Source organism: Telopea speciosissima, chromosome 4, assembly GCF_018873765.1.
Source record: "Telopea speciosissima isolate NSW1024214 ecotype Mountain lineage chromosome 4, Tspe_v1, whole genome shotgun sequence".
NCBI classification, from domain to species: Eukaryota; Viridiplantae; Streptophyta; class Magnoliopsida; order Proteales; family Proteaceae; genus Telopea; species Telopea speciosissima.
The window spans coordinates 61,105,807-61,124,980 of record NC_057919.1 but is presented as its reverse complement, the minus strand read 5'-3'; the positions used below and the strand labels follow the sequence as shown (position 1 = coordinate 61,124,980).

General features: G+C 37.2%; 1 protein-coding gene across 1 annotated transcript; it reads right to left on the bottom strand.

The window, feature by feature from the left end:
* Positions 1 to 935: 935 nt before the first annotated feature.
* Positions 936 to 4,579, bottom strand: LOC122660168 (lipase-like). Its single transcript, XM_043855359.1, has 8 exons — positions 4,264 to 4,579; positions 4,069 to 4,163; positions 3,855 to 3,958; positions 3,676 to 3,776; positions 3,450 to 3,553; positions 2,914 to 3,351; positions 2,673 to 2,804; positions 936 to 1,129 (listed from the first exon to the last, which is right to left on the bottom strand). The coding sequence occupies exons 1-8, from the start codon at positions 4,543 to 4,545 to the stop codon at positions 964 to 966; spliced, it is 1,422 nt and encodes a 473-aa protein (XP_043711294.1). The 5' UTR covers positions 4,546 to 4,579; the 3' UTR covers positions 936 to 963.
* Positions 4,580 to 19,174: the final 14,595 nt, after the last annotated feature.

The following is a 19,174-nucleotide window of genomic DNA, read 5'->3' as shown; positions in this document are numbered from 1 at the left end:
ATCGGATTCGGCTCGGATAGTGCTATATCCGCATTTGCATCCGATTAACTATCAGACGGATTCTGACACGGATACGGATCGGATATTTTATCTGTTTACATGTAAATATAGCTTCTCAGATAGCTATAGCCTATCCGTATCTGCATCCGTTTAGCTTTCGGACGGATTCGGATAGTGCTAAACGGATACGGACACGGATACGGAAACGGATTTTGGCTATTCATGTACACCCCTACTTCTGGGTACTTAACATCCTCGGTGAACTTTGCTGTTTCAAAAGTGTACTTTGGTTTTGTAGACAAGAAGGATAGGACAAAGTTTTCCTCCACTCATCCTAGGGTTTTGGTATGTTCCAAAACACCCTCACGATACCCTTTTCCGCCCCTCGGTGAATGAGATCCCATTCACCGTGGGTGGAGGGAAACTCGGTCCATAATGCTATGTAAGGCAAAACCATAGTAAACAATGGTTTCCAAAGAATCAGTTGATTTGAATTGGAATCAGCCTTCCCTAATCCCAATTTTTTTCCATAATCTGAAAATGGTGCTCTGGCCAATTCTGACCAATTCCAGCTGATCCAAATTGGAATTGAATCGAAACCCAAAGGGATAGATCCAGTGCCTGATTCCAATCTCTAATAACTTGGCAGGAATCATGAAAGAGTATATTGTACCAGATGCAAATTCATGCTTGTTGAAATTTATGCAAAGCTTGATACTTAAAAAGTTGAATTTTCTTAAAGAGAGGTATGTGTTACAAAATGAGACTCCAAAAAACTGTCACAAAGCTACTATCTGGCTTTGGCACAAGAAGGGGAAAAGAGAAAAATAAAAGAGAAGCAATATTTACATCAGAGGTAATAGAGAGAGAGGGAGGGAGGGGAAAATAAAAAGTGTTGCGGCTGTTTTAGCAACTTTGTTTCTCATTCCCTTTGGTTCAGGTATAATCAGAATGCATTTTATGCTACTGGTGTGTGAGTGTTTGATTGGGTATGTTTGGTTTGTTTCTAAAAACATGCTTTCTGCAGCGCTCAAAGATACTGTCGTATATCAAATCAAATTTCACTCCTGCTCTCTCCCGATTCACAACAAAAAGTATGTGATCAGCTTCATCAACAATCTTGTAGTACCTGCGTCGAAAACTTTTTTTAGTTCTTTACTCATTCAAGAGTACCATTATTATTGATCAAAACTAGAGCAATGTGAGAAACCAAAAGGAAAACATAACAGTAGCCCAAAAATGAAATATATAAGAGTCAATTTTGAACATGAGGGAAGCTAGTGCCTTAGAATACAGTGGCACTGGCATAGCAGAATTGTATACTATCTCAGAGACAGATATGTGACATGTCCAAGTACTTTGTATATGAATAAAGATATTGCTAGACCACATAATATTATCACAACAATTTTTACTGTTTTTTAGAGAACAAGATCATTAGCACCAATGGTATTAGTTTTAGGTTGATTAATCAAAGCACTAGGTTCCTGCCCTCTAGTATATTGAGGTGCATTTTGAACAGACAAAATATTAAACTACTACTTCTCAACTCAAGACTTTACATTAATTCTCTGTTTTCATGTAAATCCTACCACTTACCTAAATTTATAGATTTTGCTTATGATTAGGACTAAAACTAACTTATTTAGCCAGAAAACATATCCTTTTCCAAGCACAATAAAATATTTTTAGCTTTTAATTTTTATCTTGTCTATAATATTGACAGTGTTAACTGACATAATGCCTCATTCTAGCAGAAATGAATTCAATATTTTACATAAACAAATGGAACTTAAGAATCTGTATAAATTTTTTATAATGATGTTGCTGGTGGTCTGTGATGATGGTAGGAGGGGAAACATACATGTTGAGCCCAGAGAATGATGTAATCATCACACATTGGGTTGGAGGTTTATGATGGTTAAAAATCATGATTGATATGGTGGCTGCTTCATGATGTTCCAAAAACTAAGATGGCCCCGGATGTCAAAGGACATATGGACATGGGAATCCTTGATCAATATATGCAGATCTCGTCACCCCCCTCCCCCGGGAAGGGTTAGAGCGATAGTGATACAGTGGAAGGTGATAGTGCTAAACCATTCAGTATGTAGTTAAATATAGCAAAATCTGATGAAAACAGATTCATACAATGGAAACAAATGAAGGGGTTATGCTCGGTTTAGTTGAATTGGTGAATGATCTTATCGTCTATCAAACTAAATCCATTTGTAATTTTCACGAATCTACAGACATCAAGAAAACCAGAAATCATTAAGGATTAATCATCTCAGTAATTAACTGCATTGATGGCAGAGTAGGGAGGAGAAACTTGGTAACACTGTATTAGAACTAAGCTGATAGTCAATAATGATGATAATTGTAACAGCAACAATGAAAGTGATAAGTGATGATGATCAACTTTGGTAGTGGAATTGCATGATTTTATCCATGACAGTTAATTTAATAGTTGAAGTAAAAGTGACAATTTGAATCTATCACCAGGATGTATTACATATTTTGTTTGGCATCAAAACTGAGCTGATGAGATTTTTTATCTGTACACATATTATGTAAAATGTAATAGCAAAGGATTGCGGAGGGGATCAATTAACATTGTGTTGATCATGACATGAGAGAGAACAAGAGAACAAGAGAACAAGAGAACAAACCAGATGCCCGGTTGCAGAGGCTGGTAATCAGAGTCATCCGGGATGAAACGGCTTGGGTGTTCAACTGGAATGCGAGGATGTGTCATGGATATGGTATTGATTGCTCCATCATTGTCCTGCCAATCCTCATCCCTTCACATATTTTAACAAGGAAAGCATGAAACTAATTAGCAATACAGTGAAGAAGATTTGATTCATTTAGCTGGAATTTTAAGCACCAAAAAAGTTACAGAATACCCACCGATATCCTTTATAAGGAGGCAATACATCCGATGGATGTCGCCATTGGCTCATCTGCAGAATTCTAATAAAGAAAAGGGGGTGTACACCCAGTATGCTGGAAGGTACTGTGTTCCCCATGACCTTCCTAGTCCTCTTTGTAGCATAGCTGAAGTAGAATGTGTTAGGGAAAGTCTTGAGATTAGAGTTTACCCTCATGGATCCTTGTATTGTAAGATCTGGAAGCATCCAGTCTCCTGAAGCAAAAGGACCACTGTTCCCCAGGAGGCAATCCACAAGACCAGAAATACCAATTTTCTTCCAGGACATGTTGAAGTGGCTGAACCCAAAATCATAGTAGTTCTTTAGCCATGGAATGTCAAGCCATTCATAAATTATGACACCCAAGCGGCAAAACAGAAGCAGGCAGATGGGCTTCATAGATCTTCCATCTTCAGGTCTGGGAAATTAGACAACGGAAAATTGCAGAGATGTCATACAGAAAAACCAGGATTAGTATAAAAAGAAGAAAATAATAAGGAAAAAAATTCAACTCACTGCATCCCATCAAAGTAGGTTCTTGTGGTCCCATTCAACGCCCCAGATAAAGAAGTTATGCTTAATACCCAGTTCTCTGAAGTGTCCTCATATTCCTTGAAAGCCTAAAATTAGAGTGAAATTTAGATTTTTAGTAATAAAATTACCCAACACCATCATTAATTTCGCTTCTTCTTCTCCCTTAATCAAGGGGGGGGGGGGATTAGAGATTTGGAAATTGGCTGACCTTGTCTGCTAACATTTGCTGCAAAACGCGAACCACCGGAGCTCCTGCAGAATGTCCAACAAAGTGAATAGGATGATCTTCGTCCCATTCAGGATAATGTCCTGCATTCCAGGCAAACCAGAGTTAACCAAGTATCCTGCAGAGGAAACAAAAAATAGAGTAGTGTTTCATTAACAAACCTTGCTCATAAATCCTTCCAAACTGGGAATGCCCACAAGCTTTGCTGTGTTCTTTTCCATAATCCACTTGCCCGCCTTTCAAATAATAAAACAATTCGCGAGCCCTGAATGTTTGCAACAAATTAAGAACAGTGACAAAAAGGTACACAAAGAGAAGAAGGTAAAGGCCAAGGATGTGACCTTATGGTAATTTACACAGCTTTCAAGCACTTACCTATCATATACGCTCGTTAAGGAACCCAGGTCGGGAACAAGAACCCGGTCATCCTTCTTCTCTGCTCCGGCAAAATAAGACAAGCCACCTAACCTCTGCAATAGTAGAAGCAAAAACACAATTTGGATCACAACAAAGGAAGAAGGAGAATGGTGAAGAACCCATTTCAACAAAATGAGACTACATATCACTTACCCCTTTGCCAAAGCCAAAGATGCCATGGATTAAGACAATAGGAGGCAAATCATCAAGGTTAGTTGATGGTTTAGAGTCCACCCTTCTCAACCCAGTAGCATTGTTGAGGTTCATATCCATGTTTGTATTAATTTTCACATTGGGCTTGAAAAATTCATTCAATGCCTGTGAAATATCCGTTGCCACAGCTGTACTGAAAATGTATAACCCATATAACAAATGGACTACAGAACTCACCGGGAGCTCTAATAGTTGAAGAGCTGAAATCCACAATCGGATCATCACAACACCCCCTCCCCTCTCAAAGCTCAAGCAGCTCAGTGGATGAGAAATGTCAAATTAATAGACCAGAACAGTAGAGCCCTTCTCCCTCCCTCTCATGAAAAAAGGTATTAAAAAGAAGGGCTCTCCTGCTCTGCCCCCTCTCTCTCTCTCTCTCTCTCTGTCTTTTCAGATTTCTTCTCCTTCTCTCCCCCCAAAACGAATTAAAGAAGAGGGAAGGGGAAGTTTTTGTTCATTCTTGTAGCACCTCTCACCTTCTCCTTTCTTTTCCTTTTTGCCTGTTCTCATGATTTTGTCTTCAGTTACCCATTTAACAGTTGGCCGTTCAGTGACTGCCTCCCTGCTCCCACATTTTTGTCATTCTTTTTGGGGCTCCCACCAATCAAATTCTCTATTTTCTGAAGCGTGCAGGCCTTTGGCTCTCTGTCGGGGACAAAAAAAACTGTGGTTTAGTTTGGTGCCACGTGTATCGGATTGGTTTGAGATTGGAGTACGGGGAGACCGACTGAAATGTGGACTGCATCGAACAACACCGATACATATCAAAATAAAAAATCGAACCAAATGAAACCGATAAAAAATCATTGAATATGAGATTAGAATTAAGTAAATTAATTATCAATTGATTTCAATATTAGTGAAAAAATTTCTGATTGTAAGGAGGGAATTTTTTTTTTTTTGGTAACCAACTGGCTAGTTAAACAGGGATTGGAATTAGGTCAGATCATCTTATTCGTTAAGGAAAATTGTTACAAATCAATGAGAATGAAATTATGAATAAGAAAATTGATTTATTGATCTCTTTGTTCACTATACACCATTAGTTGGATAGTCAAATGAATGATTTGATAGTAGGGTTCATTTTATGATTTTAATATTAATTATCTTCTCATTGACTAATTATTCATTAATTTCAATATTAGTTATGTTCTCCTTAAAATTAATGATAAATAATGATATGATTTGTACCAATGATTTCGCTACAAATTCTATTTATCAATTAATTTTAATATTAGTTATCTTCCCCTATACAATTTATTCCTCTTTCTTTAGGTTACAACATGAATACATCAAATCTTTTTTTTTATTCACAATTGTTTACTAGTTTGACTTGAGGAAGGTAAATAAATTTTTTTTTTAATTGAATCTTCTTTTCTCACTATAAGTTATGAATGTAAGATTTCATTGTGGTTCAAATCCAAAAAAAAATCCTCTGCACTGTCCTAATCTTGCGGTATACTGCAGTGCAGGCTTGAGAGCTCGACACGTGGAAGTTGCGCCATCCAACAGTGCTGAGCTCGAGAAGAAAGGGAAAAAAATGCCTTGCATTGAGCTCGCACCATTGGATGAAGCTTCTTCCATGCGTCGAGCTCTCAAGCCTGCACACCAGTGCACTGCAAGATGCCTGCACTGCAAAGGATTTTAATCCTTCAAACCCGAAAACTAACCGATCTAAACCGACATTAACCCAATATTGAAAAACCAAAGTTTCTTAACATTTTGGTTTTGGTCTCACTCATTTTTAGATTGAAACCAAAATCGATTCAGGCCGATCGAAACTGGGCCGAACCAATGGTTTGATTCCCCTAGTGAAATGTATCAATCTGTCCGATTTTGGTTTGGCAGACTGGTTCGGTCTATTACTAGACTCAACCGTTAAATTGAAGTTTGGTTTAGGTCGATTTTTCTCTTATCGGGTTATTATTTTTCTCTTATCGGGTTATTGTATAACGCTTTGGTATTATATACAAGTATTTAATAATCATTAATGGAAAGAGAACACTACTTGGGCACGTGAGGTACACTGCCCTTGCATCTTCAGGAAATTCCGCTTTCCATGGGGGTGCGATGATCATTTCGCCTGCACCTGTGTCTGGATGCAAGGGTAGCACACATGCGCCTAGGTAGCATTCTTTCTCCCTTAATAAAAATAGAAAAGGGTTACCACGGTACTTTGGGAACACAAAAGAGATAAAAAGTGACATTGGGAGGGTATTTTGGACCCTTCCTCTAATAGTGCTAAGGGAAAGAACTAAAAAATTCTCTAATAGTGATAAAAAAATATTTAATATGTGAAATGAGTAAATGAAATTTATCCTCATTTAAAAAATAAGGATAATTGGCAGTTTCCACTTTGAGAGGCTCTACAAAGCTACACCTAGACATAGGGTGGGTGAAATGACCACCCCTTCCTCGTGAGCCCACCCTTGTTGGAAGTATGTGCAAGTACTCCCATTGACCTTATTGGCAAGGACCGCGAACAACATGATAGCTTTTTTTTTTTTTTTCTCTTTAAAATGTTATATTTAAAAAATAAATAAATAAAATTACAATTCTTAATTCACCATTTTGTTTCGAATTTTGTAAGGAGGTTGTTTAATCCCTTTTCTTGTGCCTTGTGGTCCTTTATCCATTTACTACTAATTTTTAAGCTGCTTTAAAGCTGGCTCTAGGTTGGAAGGTTTTCTTTTTGGGTATTTTGTTTTCGAAATTTCGAATTGCTCAATAATTTGATGTACAATATCATATACGTGTAGAAGAGTTTGGAAACAACGGGCGTCTATTATTAGTGTCCCAAAGTGTTAGTTTATATGTGAAAACAAAATGATCTTACATCCTATGTGAGTAGTTCGATGTGAAAACTTTTAATAACATATTTATCATCTCACCATCTTATAAAATTGAGTTTTACCCCGAGTCTCAATAGATTGTATTAGAATTGAGACATGAAAACTCAAATATGCCAATCCCTTGAGTAAAATCTCAATTTACAAGTGTGCTCTTGTGTGGAGGAAGAGATTGTTGGAGAGGACTTTTGCAACTAATAATTTATACACCATTTTCTTAACACTTACAAGTATAACATAATTGTGGGTTTAAAGTCTTATGAGAGACAAAACCAAAGAGAAAACAAAAATATGTAAGAAGATATTTTGAATCTTTATTTTTTATTAAAAGACATTTAATAAAAGAAAAAGAATTGTAACCATGTTAGTGTATAGATTCTCGTGGATTCTATACCGATTCTTACTATTCGACTATGCATGGTGCACCGCCATGCACAAAACCTTTGACCTTATTTTAGGTTTATTCACTGTTTATGGTCCCGGTGTACCTTGACTAAGCTGAAAACTCCAATAGCCATGTTTTTTTAATTTTTTGGGTGGAAGCCATATTTTTCTTTTTAGGGAGAATGTTCTCTGTGCCGAGGGCGCAGGCTGCACCCAGACACATGGGGGTGGGTGCAATGACCACCCTGCCCCCTAAGTGTCAGACCCATGTATTTGGGTGCAGCTTGCGCTGCGGGACAGAGAACATGAGCCCTTCTTTTTATCTTCATTCTAGCTGCTATGAGCCTATGAAGATTTGTGGTTATGGTCCCAAGTTTCAACCGTCCAAGTGGTCCACCACTTGAACAGGTGATAATGAACAGTTTGTCAACAAGAGTACGTTTTATAATAATATAATCTCCATAATGGGTTGTTTATTAAAAAAAAAAAATCTCTATAATGTGTTTTGACATAGTCAATATTTTATGAGTGAGCGTTCTTAGTGGGAGAGTACAAGGCCCCGTGTGCGGTAGTCAATGAGAACGCGTGCTTGGATCTTGGGATGTAAATTTTGCCTTTCATATGGGGGCAAGGCGGTCATTTTGCCCTCCACTGTGTCTGGAGGTGGCCAATGCCCCCTCCCCCCTACATAGAACATTTTCCCATATTTTATTTATGAGAAGAATGCTGCTTGGTCACATGTAAGGGTGTTAAATCCTAGCCCGAACTGTTAAGATCAATCGAAACTAATTGAAAAAAACCCGAGACCGAATCGAACCGATCCTTATTGGATTGGTTTTGGACTGGGGTATGATTGGACCGACTGAAAATCAGATCGCATCGGACCGACCGATAACAAACTGAAAATCAAACCGATGAAACCGATAAAAAAATAATGAGTATAAGATTATGAATAATTGAATTGATTTCAATATTAGTGAGCAAATTTATGGTTGTAAGGGAAATTGTTACAAATCAATGAGTATGGGGTTATGAAAATAGGGAAATTGATAATGTAACAATTTTTATTCCATTGATCTCCTTTTTAAGTGTGGGGCTAATGAAATATTTTATGTAGTTGAAGAGAGAAAGAAGAGAAAATAGGCACAAACCGAACCCAACTTGTTTTAAAAAATCAGGTACCGAATCGAATCCAAACCGCTATCAGCCCGTTATCATAAACTGAAACCAACACGAAATCAAACCGCATCGAAACTAAAACTGAAACCGAGCCGGAACCGAAAAGTCCTTATTGGTTCGGTTTCGGTTTCCCTAAAAGCCATACCGAAATCGAAAAAATCGGACCGAACCTGGACCAAACCGACCGATTGACACCCCTAGTCGGCTCTTACATTTAGACATAGAAATGTGCAAAATTACTGCCCAACCCCTCCTGAAATAAAAAATCTTATTCGTGTTGATGCCCTTTTGTGTGCTCTCATTGGCCCTTGCAATGGTGCAGGTCTACATAACCATGCAACGACTTTTGCCCTTTATTTATTTATTTATTGGGCACAAGAGATGTTGTCTAGTCATGTAGTGCATGCACCAGTATGGGTCTAATGGGAATGCAGACAAGGGCATCAAAATTTATGTATTTTTTATTTCATTAGGAGCAGGACTATACTTTCCTGCGCTTGTGTGTCTGGGCCTCCCGGTGCAGGAATCACAGTCTTTTTGTTTTTTTTTTCTTCCTAAAGTTTTTGTGGAGTCAAAACATTTTTTCGACACTGTGGAAGGAGGAAAACATTCATATTCTTGTCCGTCTTATTAGCAGAAATGATTTTTATTTTTTAAGTTCAGAAAAAATGGTTTTTTTAGCCTATTGTGGAGGTTACATCAGCACCATTTCCTTTTATTTCTCTCCTCCTCACGTGAACTGATCTCTAAGATTGGATTAAAAAAAAGGGGGCACTATTCTCTGTGCCACAGCGCAGGCTGCGCCTAGGCACATGTAGGGGTGTCAATGGGTCGGGTTGGGCTGGGCCTGCCTAAACCCTGACCCTAACCCTAGAGGCCTTAACCTAAACCCTGACCCTGACCCAACCCTGGCAGGGCCAAGAAACCCTCAACCCTGACCCGACCCTGCCAGGGTTTTTCCTAACCCGGCCAGGCCCGACCCGACCCTGATAAGGTTGGGCAGGGTCGGGTTGGCCCTGATTGACCCTATCTTGACCCTGATTGATATATATCAAAAAATATATCTAAAAAAAACCTGAAAAATTCTTTAAAGAAGAAGAATAAGAGGGGAAGGAGAGAGGGAGAGAGGGACTTGTAAATTTAAATAAAAATAATTCACAAACATCTATAAATCTTGACTGCAAGCTTATCTCAAGTACCTCAATTACATTTTCCTCAAGAACTCAAATTATTGAACACATGAGATAAAAAGAACAAAGCTAGCGAAAGAATAAACATTAAAAATTCATAAATCCTAAGAGCTTAATTTATATATTGCAAGAGGCTTTAATGTTTTATCAATAGCCAATACAACAAATGCAACATTTTGACTTGAATTTAAGGGAGAGAACTATCTACCCACCATAAACAGAAGAACATATACTGTTGGTTCTGTCTATGATATTCATTTACAGAATAAAGTTCCAACTTTCAATGGCTTGAAGATTTATAAGAACAGTAGCAGGATTGTAAATGAACAGAAACTAATAGTGTATTTGGGTAGGCAAGAGTGAAAAGATAAATAGGGGATTGTAACTAATGTGAAGGGTCACACTTGGAACAAAGCAAAATAATAGACTAAGTGGAGAATAAGGAATAAAGGGCAGGGGTATTAAGGGAAATAAAACAAATAGGGGTTTGAATTAGACTCACGATTGAAGTCTTCTTCAACCTTCGGCTAACAGAACCAGGCGGAACAGGGTTTCAATCTTCTTGAGAGATAGATCTCTCTCATCTGGAGGTCTTTTGTTCTGAAATTTTGAGAGTAGCAACCACACCCCCAAGGCCTCTCAATCCTCAATAGCATAAGCAACCAATAGGAATAAACGCAAATAGCAGCTGGGTAAAAGAAGAAAGAAGAAGGAAATCAGTGGAGGGAGGAGTGCACGCAAGGCTCATGGCAACCATTGGTTAACCCAAAAAAAATTTCATTCCAAAACTCTCAAATCTGAGTATCGGTGGATTACAATGGTATTTAAAAAAAATAATTGAATACTCTTACTCTAAAACTAAAACAAGAAACCCTAATTAAAACATAAATAGATTTAGACTCTACTATGGACTCAACTAAACAAACTTCGGCTCAAACTCTGCTTCTTATCCAACGCCTATCTGCATCATTGTACCTTCATGTTGTACTCCCTAGTATTCTACCAGACTACCAAAGTACTCGCGAATCTCCTCTCTCTCTCTCTCTCTCTGTCGAAATCCATGAACAAACATTGTTGGAAGCAAGTCAGTAGATAAGACGAACGTAAGAACTCGACGCAGGTAAGCAGCTTCCTTGATATTCACTAAAGCTTGATAGCAAGGAGGAAGATGAAGGTACGATCGTCGAGCGGCGGCTTTTCGGATCTGGATAAGTGAAAAAATGAAAAGGGATTTAGATTTTAGGGTTTACTATTGGCTTTTTGTCTTTTCCTTTATAATATCTACATTAATATATAATATTATATATCTATAACTAATACAGGGTTGGGTCCGGGCTAAGCCCGAGGTCTTATCCCGAACCCGACCCGACCCTGCCAGGGTCAGCCAAAAACTCAACCCTAACCCGCCCTTCGGGTTGGTAGATCAGGGTCGGGTCGGGTCCGGGCTTAGGGCGGGTTCGGGCCAGCCGGGTATTATTGACACCCCTAGGCACATGGGGGTGGGCGCAATGACCACCTTGTTCCTGAGTGGCAGACCCATGTGCTTGGGCGCAGCCTATGCGGTATAGAGAACATTCTCCAAAAAAAAAAATAATGGTTATGGTGAACTAAAACCCTCTGTGAGAGGACGTGTGAAAGCATCCTCACAATGATTGCGTGGTTTTTCCATTACTATTAACCAATCTTGTGATTTTGTTTTACCAAAAAAAATAAAAACCTTTTGATTTTGATAAGAGCCGAGCAGACAGAATTTGAATTTGACGAGGATTTTCTTCGCCAATAATAAAATCATATGAAGCTGCCCACCCACCTTCATCACCAAAAGGATTCTGTCCAGCACCTGCCCGAGCTGCATGTTGGGTGCCCACTCTCTGTGTCTCTCTCCCGTTCCCTATGGAAAGGAACACCCTACCCATGCCATCCTTGATCCCACCCATTGGTCAAGGTCTGATCCCAAACTCTACTTTTTATTTTATTATTTAAATTTTGGACAAGTGTTCTTTGTCCGAGAGCGTGGCTACACTAGCGTTATCTCACTATCAAACCCTGGTGTAGATTTGGGATATTCCTTCGTTCCATACTTTGGGACTTTTTACAATTAGTCAATTAAGAATTCTTGTCTATGGATCCTTTTATCAAGAAATGTATTCACGATTTCTTGTACCAATTTTTCTTGATACATTATTAATATCCCTGATGTAGAAGGCTAGTTGAAAAACTACAATGTGCTAACATGTAAGGATCCGACTCCTATCGAGGGAGCTCAGCACCTAGGGGGCATCCGAGGGTTGGGCTGTGCCGCACACATCTTGGCGCAATTAAACGTGTAATGGTGCTTGTAGATCCGCTTTACTCCACTTTTGCGGAGAAATAACTAGACGCCATGATGATGTGTCTATCTCTCTCCTCCCCGAGTAGAAGCATAGATGTCATTTCACAAAAGCAGAAGAAAGAGATAGACACAGGGTTAGGCCATGCTACCGGACGAATTACATTTTCCTTTAAATTTATATGGAAAAAGTTTCTTCATGATGCAAGTGTAAAATTTTTTTACCAAACAAAAAAATAACTGTAGATTTCTTCTTCTAATTTTTTCTTATTTTATTCTTTCTTTTAAAAACAGTAAATAAATATCTGATATCTGAGAGGACAAATCCTACATTTCTAGTTTGGAGAAGCCTCTCTCGCGAGATATAGACAAGGTCTACCATGTATCTTTTACCAGTCTACCCTTACCTTTCATATTCAAATGATACCTTTGAGACTACGGAAGCTGGATGAGTTTCTACTGTGATTTATAAAAATAATTTTATATTTTCTAATGCAGATGTTGATTATACAGAGATAGCACAAGAGGCCGAAGCAAAAGGACTGCTCCAAGGATTGCAAAGAATAGGGGCTTTGGGAGGCAAATGCATCGACATCTGGAATGATTGTGCGGATTTGGTACAACGGCTGACTCAACAAGGATATCAATGACCATGGGAGTTTTTTTACTGTTTTGTGAGATTTTAAAACTAATTTGAGGTCGTATGGAAAAATGTGTATTTTTAAGATGGATAGGTCTTTTGTTTTAGTTGCTAATGATCTTGCTATCTCTACTCTACTAGATGTAGTAGGAAAAGAACTAATGTAACCGATAATGAGTCTTCTTTTCTTCTCAATTAAAGTTTAGTTTTCTTTCCCATAAAAAAACACTTATCACTTTCTGACGGAAAGTTTCATTTTCACTATTACTAATCGTAACGAGTAATGACTCAATAGTTTGAACCACATTGTACTAAGCTTATCATAATTGTCTACTATTTTCCACCATGTGGCAAAATGGTATGATGATTCTGACCTTTGGATAGATAGGATCGGGTTTGGATTAGAAACATGTCAAAATTTTGAAATTTTAATTCAATCAAATACTTTCCCGTGTATTGTCATGCATCTTTATAATTTCTAGTCGATATGTATGCCTATGCACCCTCTCTTGTAACTCTCTCTCTATATATATATATAGCTTAACAAACTCCAATTTTTTGCTGAAATTTGACATGTAGGTAAGGACCTTGATTCTAATAATCCATAAAATTTGGGTCCATCCGATTTGCCATGTATAGAATGTTTAGACTATCATATAAATTTATCAAAACAGACTATTAAGGAAATTCATATAAACTATTGTCGAGGCCAATCCCAATTCTGGCCAATCCGGATTCCGATCCTGCTCTTAAGAACCCTAAAATATAAATCATTGTTGTTGAGGAAGGACAACCAACACAACCAACCCATTAACGTGTTGTGTAAATTTTTTATGTATCAAAGTTGTTGTCTACTTTGAGTATTTTAAGAATGGAAGAGGGTTGGACATGTTGCCAGATTTTCGCAAACTAACTGCTATGCCCAATTGGAAGAGTGGGATGGGATAGAAAGCAAAGGTTGGGCACATCCATCAAGAATTTAAGGTAAATTTTTTAGTATTTCAAGGTTTTCTTTTAGGCATTTTGGCTGAGTTGAAGTATGGTGCAAGTCTTCTACAAACAAGAGAGTAAAAAACAAATCAAAATTGAAGAGCAAGCAAGCTTCCTTTTTAGTGTTTTAATTAAGTATTCCTGGCTGAGTTGAAGTATAGTGCACGTCTACATAGAGTGAAAATGCAAATAAAAATGAGAAAATTGAAGAGCAAGCTTCCTCAATCGATAGATTTCTATCATATATTTATTGGATTGGATCGGAGGTTTAGATGGCCCAATACCCCAATCTGCAGAGAGTTTATTTTTTAAAACTTTTATGAGAACTCAAAAGAAATTTATTGAAATAAACATGGGAAAAGTTTTCATACACAACTTACAAAGAGTTGAAAAAGTCATAAATCCCCACCTATTAATTAATGCATTGAAACTCCCACCCTCTCACATACACAGTTTTCACGATCCGACCGTATATGAAAAATTTCTCCAATAAACATTCATGAACATTTACATCTTTTGGAGAGAGTTCTTTATCTTGTTTCTGTCATGTGGGACACTACATTGGAATAGTTCAAGTGGGACAACGAAGCATTGAATATGTCGTGACAAAAATTGAAAACTAATAAATACATAGGAGAGAGTTCTTGAGCAAGTAGCATAGAGGAGTGCACCATTGGAGTATGATGGAATGATTTTGTATTTAAGAAGATTGTGAGGTTATTTCATGTGAGGTGGGGAGAGATAGAGAGAAAAAAATTTTAATGGATCATTTTCTAGTAGAATCTTTTCGCCACATACATATATGTGGTAGAAATTTTATTGAATTTGAACCCGAAAGTCATAGTTGGAAAATTGGGTTTTGACTGGGGCAAGTCAACTGAGTCGAGTCAAAATTTTGGAAAACCTGATCAAGAGTCGTATAGACTAGGTCAGGGTAAAAAATGACTAGACTGGGTTATAAATTGTCTGAGTCAAAAATAAGACTCGGTATTTTTACCCGAGTCATGACAAACTCAATAAGTTTAGTCATTTTTAAAAAAAATCATAAAGCCGATTCACTTAGAAACTGAGTTAAGTAAAATAGAAAATCCATATTCTAAAACAATAAGAAACCCTGAACTCCTCGACTCCCTTCTCTTGTTTAATGGTATGAACTCAAAAATGCATTGATATGTGATTCCTTGATTTTTTTTTCTTCTAATTTTCTCATATTTTTCTTTTTTTTTTTATTACAAAGTTATACATATTATTGCATTACAAAATTAAAAACATGACTCGCCTTGACCGCGTTTGACAAGGCCAAGTCATCAATTTTTTTTTGAAAGACGAGTCGAGTTAGAAAACCTGGTTTTCCGACTATTGGTGAAACTGATAGATGGCTAATCCAGATCCCAGATCAATCCCTAAGTAACCAACGTTTAATTGATGGATCGCGTTCCATGTGGCAGAAATAGAAGGAGCTTCAAACTAACCTAAAAATTTGTATCTCGGAAAAAGTTTTTTCTATAAATGTTTTAAGTAAAAGACATTTAAAAAATAAGTAAATTTTACATGGGGAAGTTTTCATGCACGGCCGCATGAGAGGAAACAGATTGGTTACCATGTGTCAAATAGGGGGAGTTATGTCACTTTGACATCCTATTGCGAGGGGGGATAGGATCGTGCACGGTGCACAACCGTGTACAAAATCTTTTTCCATTTTACATTGAAAACAAATTTCATTTAAAATAACATTGCATGGAAAATTTTATAAAGAAAAAAACACACAGATTTTTCTTTTCCCCTTCCTTTAACAATGATTTGTGAGGGGAGAAGCAATGGAAACTTGGACATAAACATCTCCTACCCCCAAGAGGTCCAACTTCCAATTAGCTTTGATTGATGCCTTACAAAGACATGCCCAATTGTGAGGATAGAGGAATTTAGCAAAATTGGAAGAATGTCCATATGGATTTGGTGAATTATTATTGTAAGAAAGAATATCGTCACATAAACAACAAATGGTTGACTTGGATTTATCAATTTAGTCCTATCATTTCGGTGATATCTGGCTCTCTTGCTTAGTTAGTAAGTTTGGGAACGGCAATTGAACGGGAACGGATACGTACGGCAATTAAACGGATTAGACGGTAATAATATTTTTCAAAAATTCGGCTTCATAAAATGCATATGGTAATAATACGGTATGCGTTTAATAACGGTATAATACGGCATAGACTGCAATAATATTTTTAAAAAAACGGACATATATTCATTATATAACATGCATTCACCACCTAATAAACAAAATAATATCATGATTTTATTAACTAAAATAAACACAATAATATAATATGCTATATAACATCTCTAAGATTATCATTTAACATACCAAAATATCAATAATCTACAAGAAATGAATGTAGATTGTCTGAAAATGACATGAGCAAGTTGATTACCTTATCATTAAATCATTCTTCCAACATAACATTTCTTTCTATCTACAATGAGATAACCATATATTTTTAACCAGATGTGTTCTTGTGAAGGGGGATGAGTTCCCACTAATTAACCAACACAAGACAAGAGGGAGAGTTCCAGATATGGATCTCCACTGTACACATTAGCTACAAGAGACAGAAAAACAAGAATAAAATAGAATAGAGATTGAGCCGTTCTCGCCAATATCACACCAGATTCATTTGCTTCACTACCACCATCAAAGTTCAAAGACCATAGAAACAAGAGGAGAGTACAAGACTAAAGTGCCGCTTTGTTGAACGGAGATGACGAGGATGATTGGAGATGGAGGGCGGCTACTGTTGCCTGCTACGGTTGGATGTTCAACGCAAATCGAAAGGGACGAAAGGGAAAGTGAAATCGTTTCCCTAAATTCTAATCTTTTGGGTAAAATTTTTTTAAAAAAAAAAATGTATAATACGCATATTATACGAGTCTAATATTCAATCGATTAAAAAACGTGTTTTTTTATAAAAATACAGAAAAATATGGGAACGGGAGTATTATACGTTTAAAAATACGAGGACGCATATAATACGTGTATGATACATGAATTTACTAACTAAGCTCTCTTGTAGCTTCTTGCATTCATCTTAATCAAGTAGCCTTATTTCCTTCACTACCAAAAAAAAAAAAAGGGCCACGCATTCACAATAGCCAATGAGAGCGTGTTGGCATGTCGGGGGGATTTTCGCTTTTCATGGGTGTGAGGCGGTCATTTTGCCCCTATTGTGTCTGGCCATGGCCTCTATGTCCCCTATTGAGAACTTTTCTCCAATAAAAAATACACCTTATAGTTTTCCTAAAAAATTTAGACTAATAAGTGCATGTTGTTGTGTGCTTTCCTCTCACAATCTCTCTCCTCGATATATGTGTAGTCGCTTCTCTCTTCTTATTAAATATATCGTTTCATTCTTAACTATTAATTTGACGTGTAAAATATTAAAGGGCACAATTTTTATGCACAGTTGTGTAAGTCGTGCATGTAAGAGGGTGGGAGTTTCGAGACATTAAATATGGGTGGGAGGTTTATGACTTTTCTTACTTTTTGTGAGAGGGGACATGACCGTGCATGCCAGCACAGCCGTGTATGAAATCTTTTGCCAATATCAAATATAAACCGACAGTGTATAAATTTCTCTCCCATACTTTTATTTTTAATTAAAGAAGTAAACAAAACAAACCACATGAAATAATGGTGCTAAGACACACTGAAAGCAACTTTGGGCTTAGATAATTGCGGTGATGATTCCAATGTGAGGCATGAGAAAGCAACAAAAAGGATATGAAAAGGACTTTGACATATGAGTAAATTATGGAAGAGAGTCATTAATGGACCATTAAAATAAAGCTAAAACAGAGACTAATCATTAAGATGATCAACTACTTAACAAGGAATATCCAATAAAAAAATAGAATATAAAAATAAATATGAAGAGGTCAACTAAACCATAAACCATAGGTATTATCTTAGATTTTAAGGAAAAAAAATGTTATTTTCATGTGATCAAATCTGTTTGGTAGAATCCACAAAATGTCCACCTTTTGTCTTGGCTGCTAGCTCAAGTTTTAAAAGCTAAATATAAGTTTCAAGCTCATTCTTGAGAGGCCAAAGACTCTTTGGACAAGGGATAAGGAAGCCTTTCTTTGGTGGCATATCTAATTGCCCATGTGTGGAATATTATTTGGATTAATGGTACTTGTCAAATGGTAACCCTTTCTTAAGGTACTTGTCAAATTTTAACCCCTTCTTAAGCCTTTTTTTTTATAAAAAATAAGCCAAATTCTCAAAGGTTTTATCTCACCACTCCCTCAAGAAGAAACTCGAGCAACATATGTTTTTTCAACGCCCCCCCATATATCATGTTTATGCGCTAGTTGTTTGAAAAGATGATGTGGTAATTCTGACCATTAGATATGTTGGAGATGAATTGGATATGCCATTTGTCAAATTTCACACTCGAATTTTATCATATACCCTATTTTCTTTTGTCATTTGATCAATCAAATTTGGGTGGAGACTTGACATCTGAGTAAAGGACACTTGGGGTTTATAAGATATAAACTTCCTTTGACCTGCCATTAGGGATGTAAATGGATAACCGAAATCCGAATCCGAATTCGCATCCGTATTCGTTTAGGGGCATCCGTATTCGTTTAGAGATATCCGGAAAATAATCCGAATACTCCGATTAAAATCCGTCCAAAAAAAAATCCGAATACTTAATAATAAAAAATTAAGTAAATAATGATTTCAAGGGTTTTTGAAGATTAAATAAGTTCTAGAATATGATGAAAAGAGAATCATGATCTAAGAGATATGGATTGAGAGTGAATTGTATCCGCTAGGGGGAGGAAGGTCCGGGTTACACAAGGCAGAGATGTAAACGGATGGTCGAAAATCCGAATCTGATCCGCATCCGAATCCGTTTAGAGGTATCCGTATTCGACCAGGGAATATCCGGCTCCGATCACATCCGATCCGTATCCGATCCGAATCCGATCCGTTTACATCCCTACCTGCCATGTGGTAGTATGAACAATCTGAGATTGCCTCATCCTTCACGGTTGCTTGCGTTTTTCACTATCGTCTCTTGTCCGTACCTTTGAAAGAAGCCTTACCACCATTGTCGATCAAAGATAACCCTCTAGGCAGGTAGACCAAATAGCCTCTTACGCTTTTCTAGAATTGAATCTTTTTTTTTTTGGTAAAATCTAGAATTGAACTTTCTAATGGATTTCTAATGCTTAATTTTTCCCATAAGAACATGGAACCTTAGGAGTTGCGACA

Excerpts from the sequence above, each read along its gene's own strand:
- LOC122660168 (XM_043855359.1), bottom strand. The coding sequence starts at position 4,545 with ATGATCCGATTGTGGATTTCAGCTCTTCAACTATTAGAGCTCCCGGTG. Across the intron at positions 3,959-4,068 it reads TTAACGAGCGTATATGATAG|GGCTCGCGAATTGTTTTATT; the intron begins GTAAGTGCTTGA and ends GCAAACATTCAG. Across the intron at positions 3,352-3,449 it reads ACCTACTTTGATGGGATGCA|ACCTGAAGATGGAAGATCTA; the intron begins GTGAGTTGAATT and ends CTAATTTCCCAG.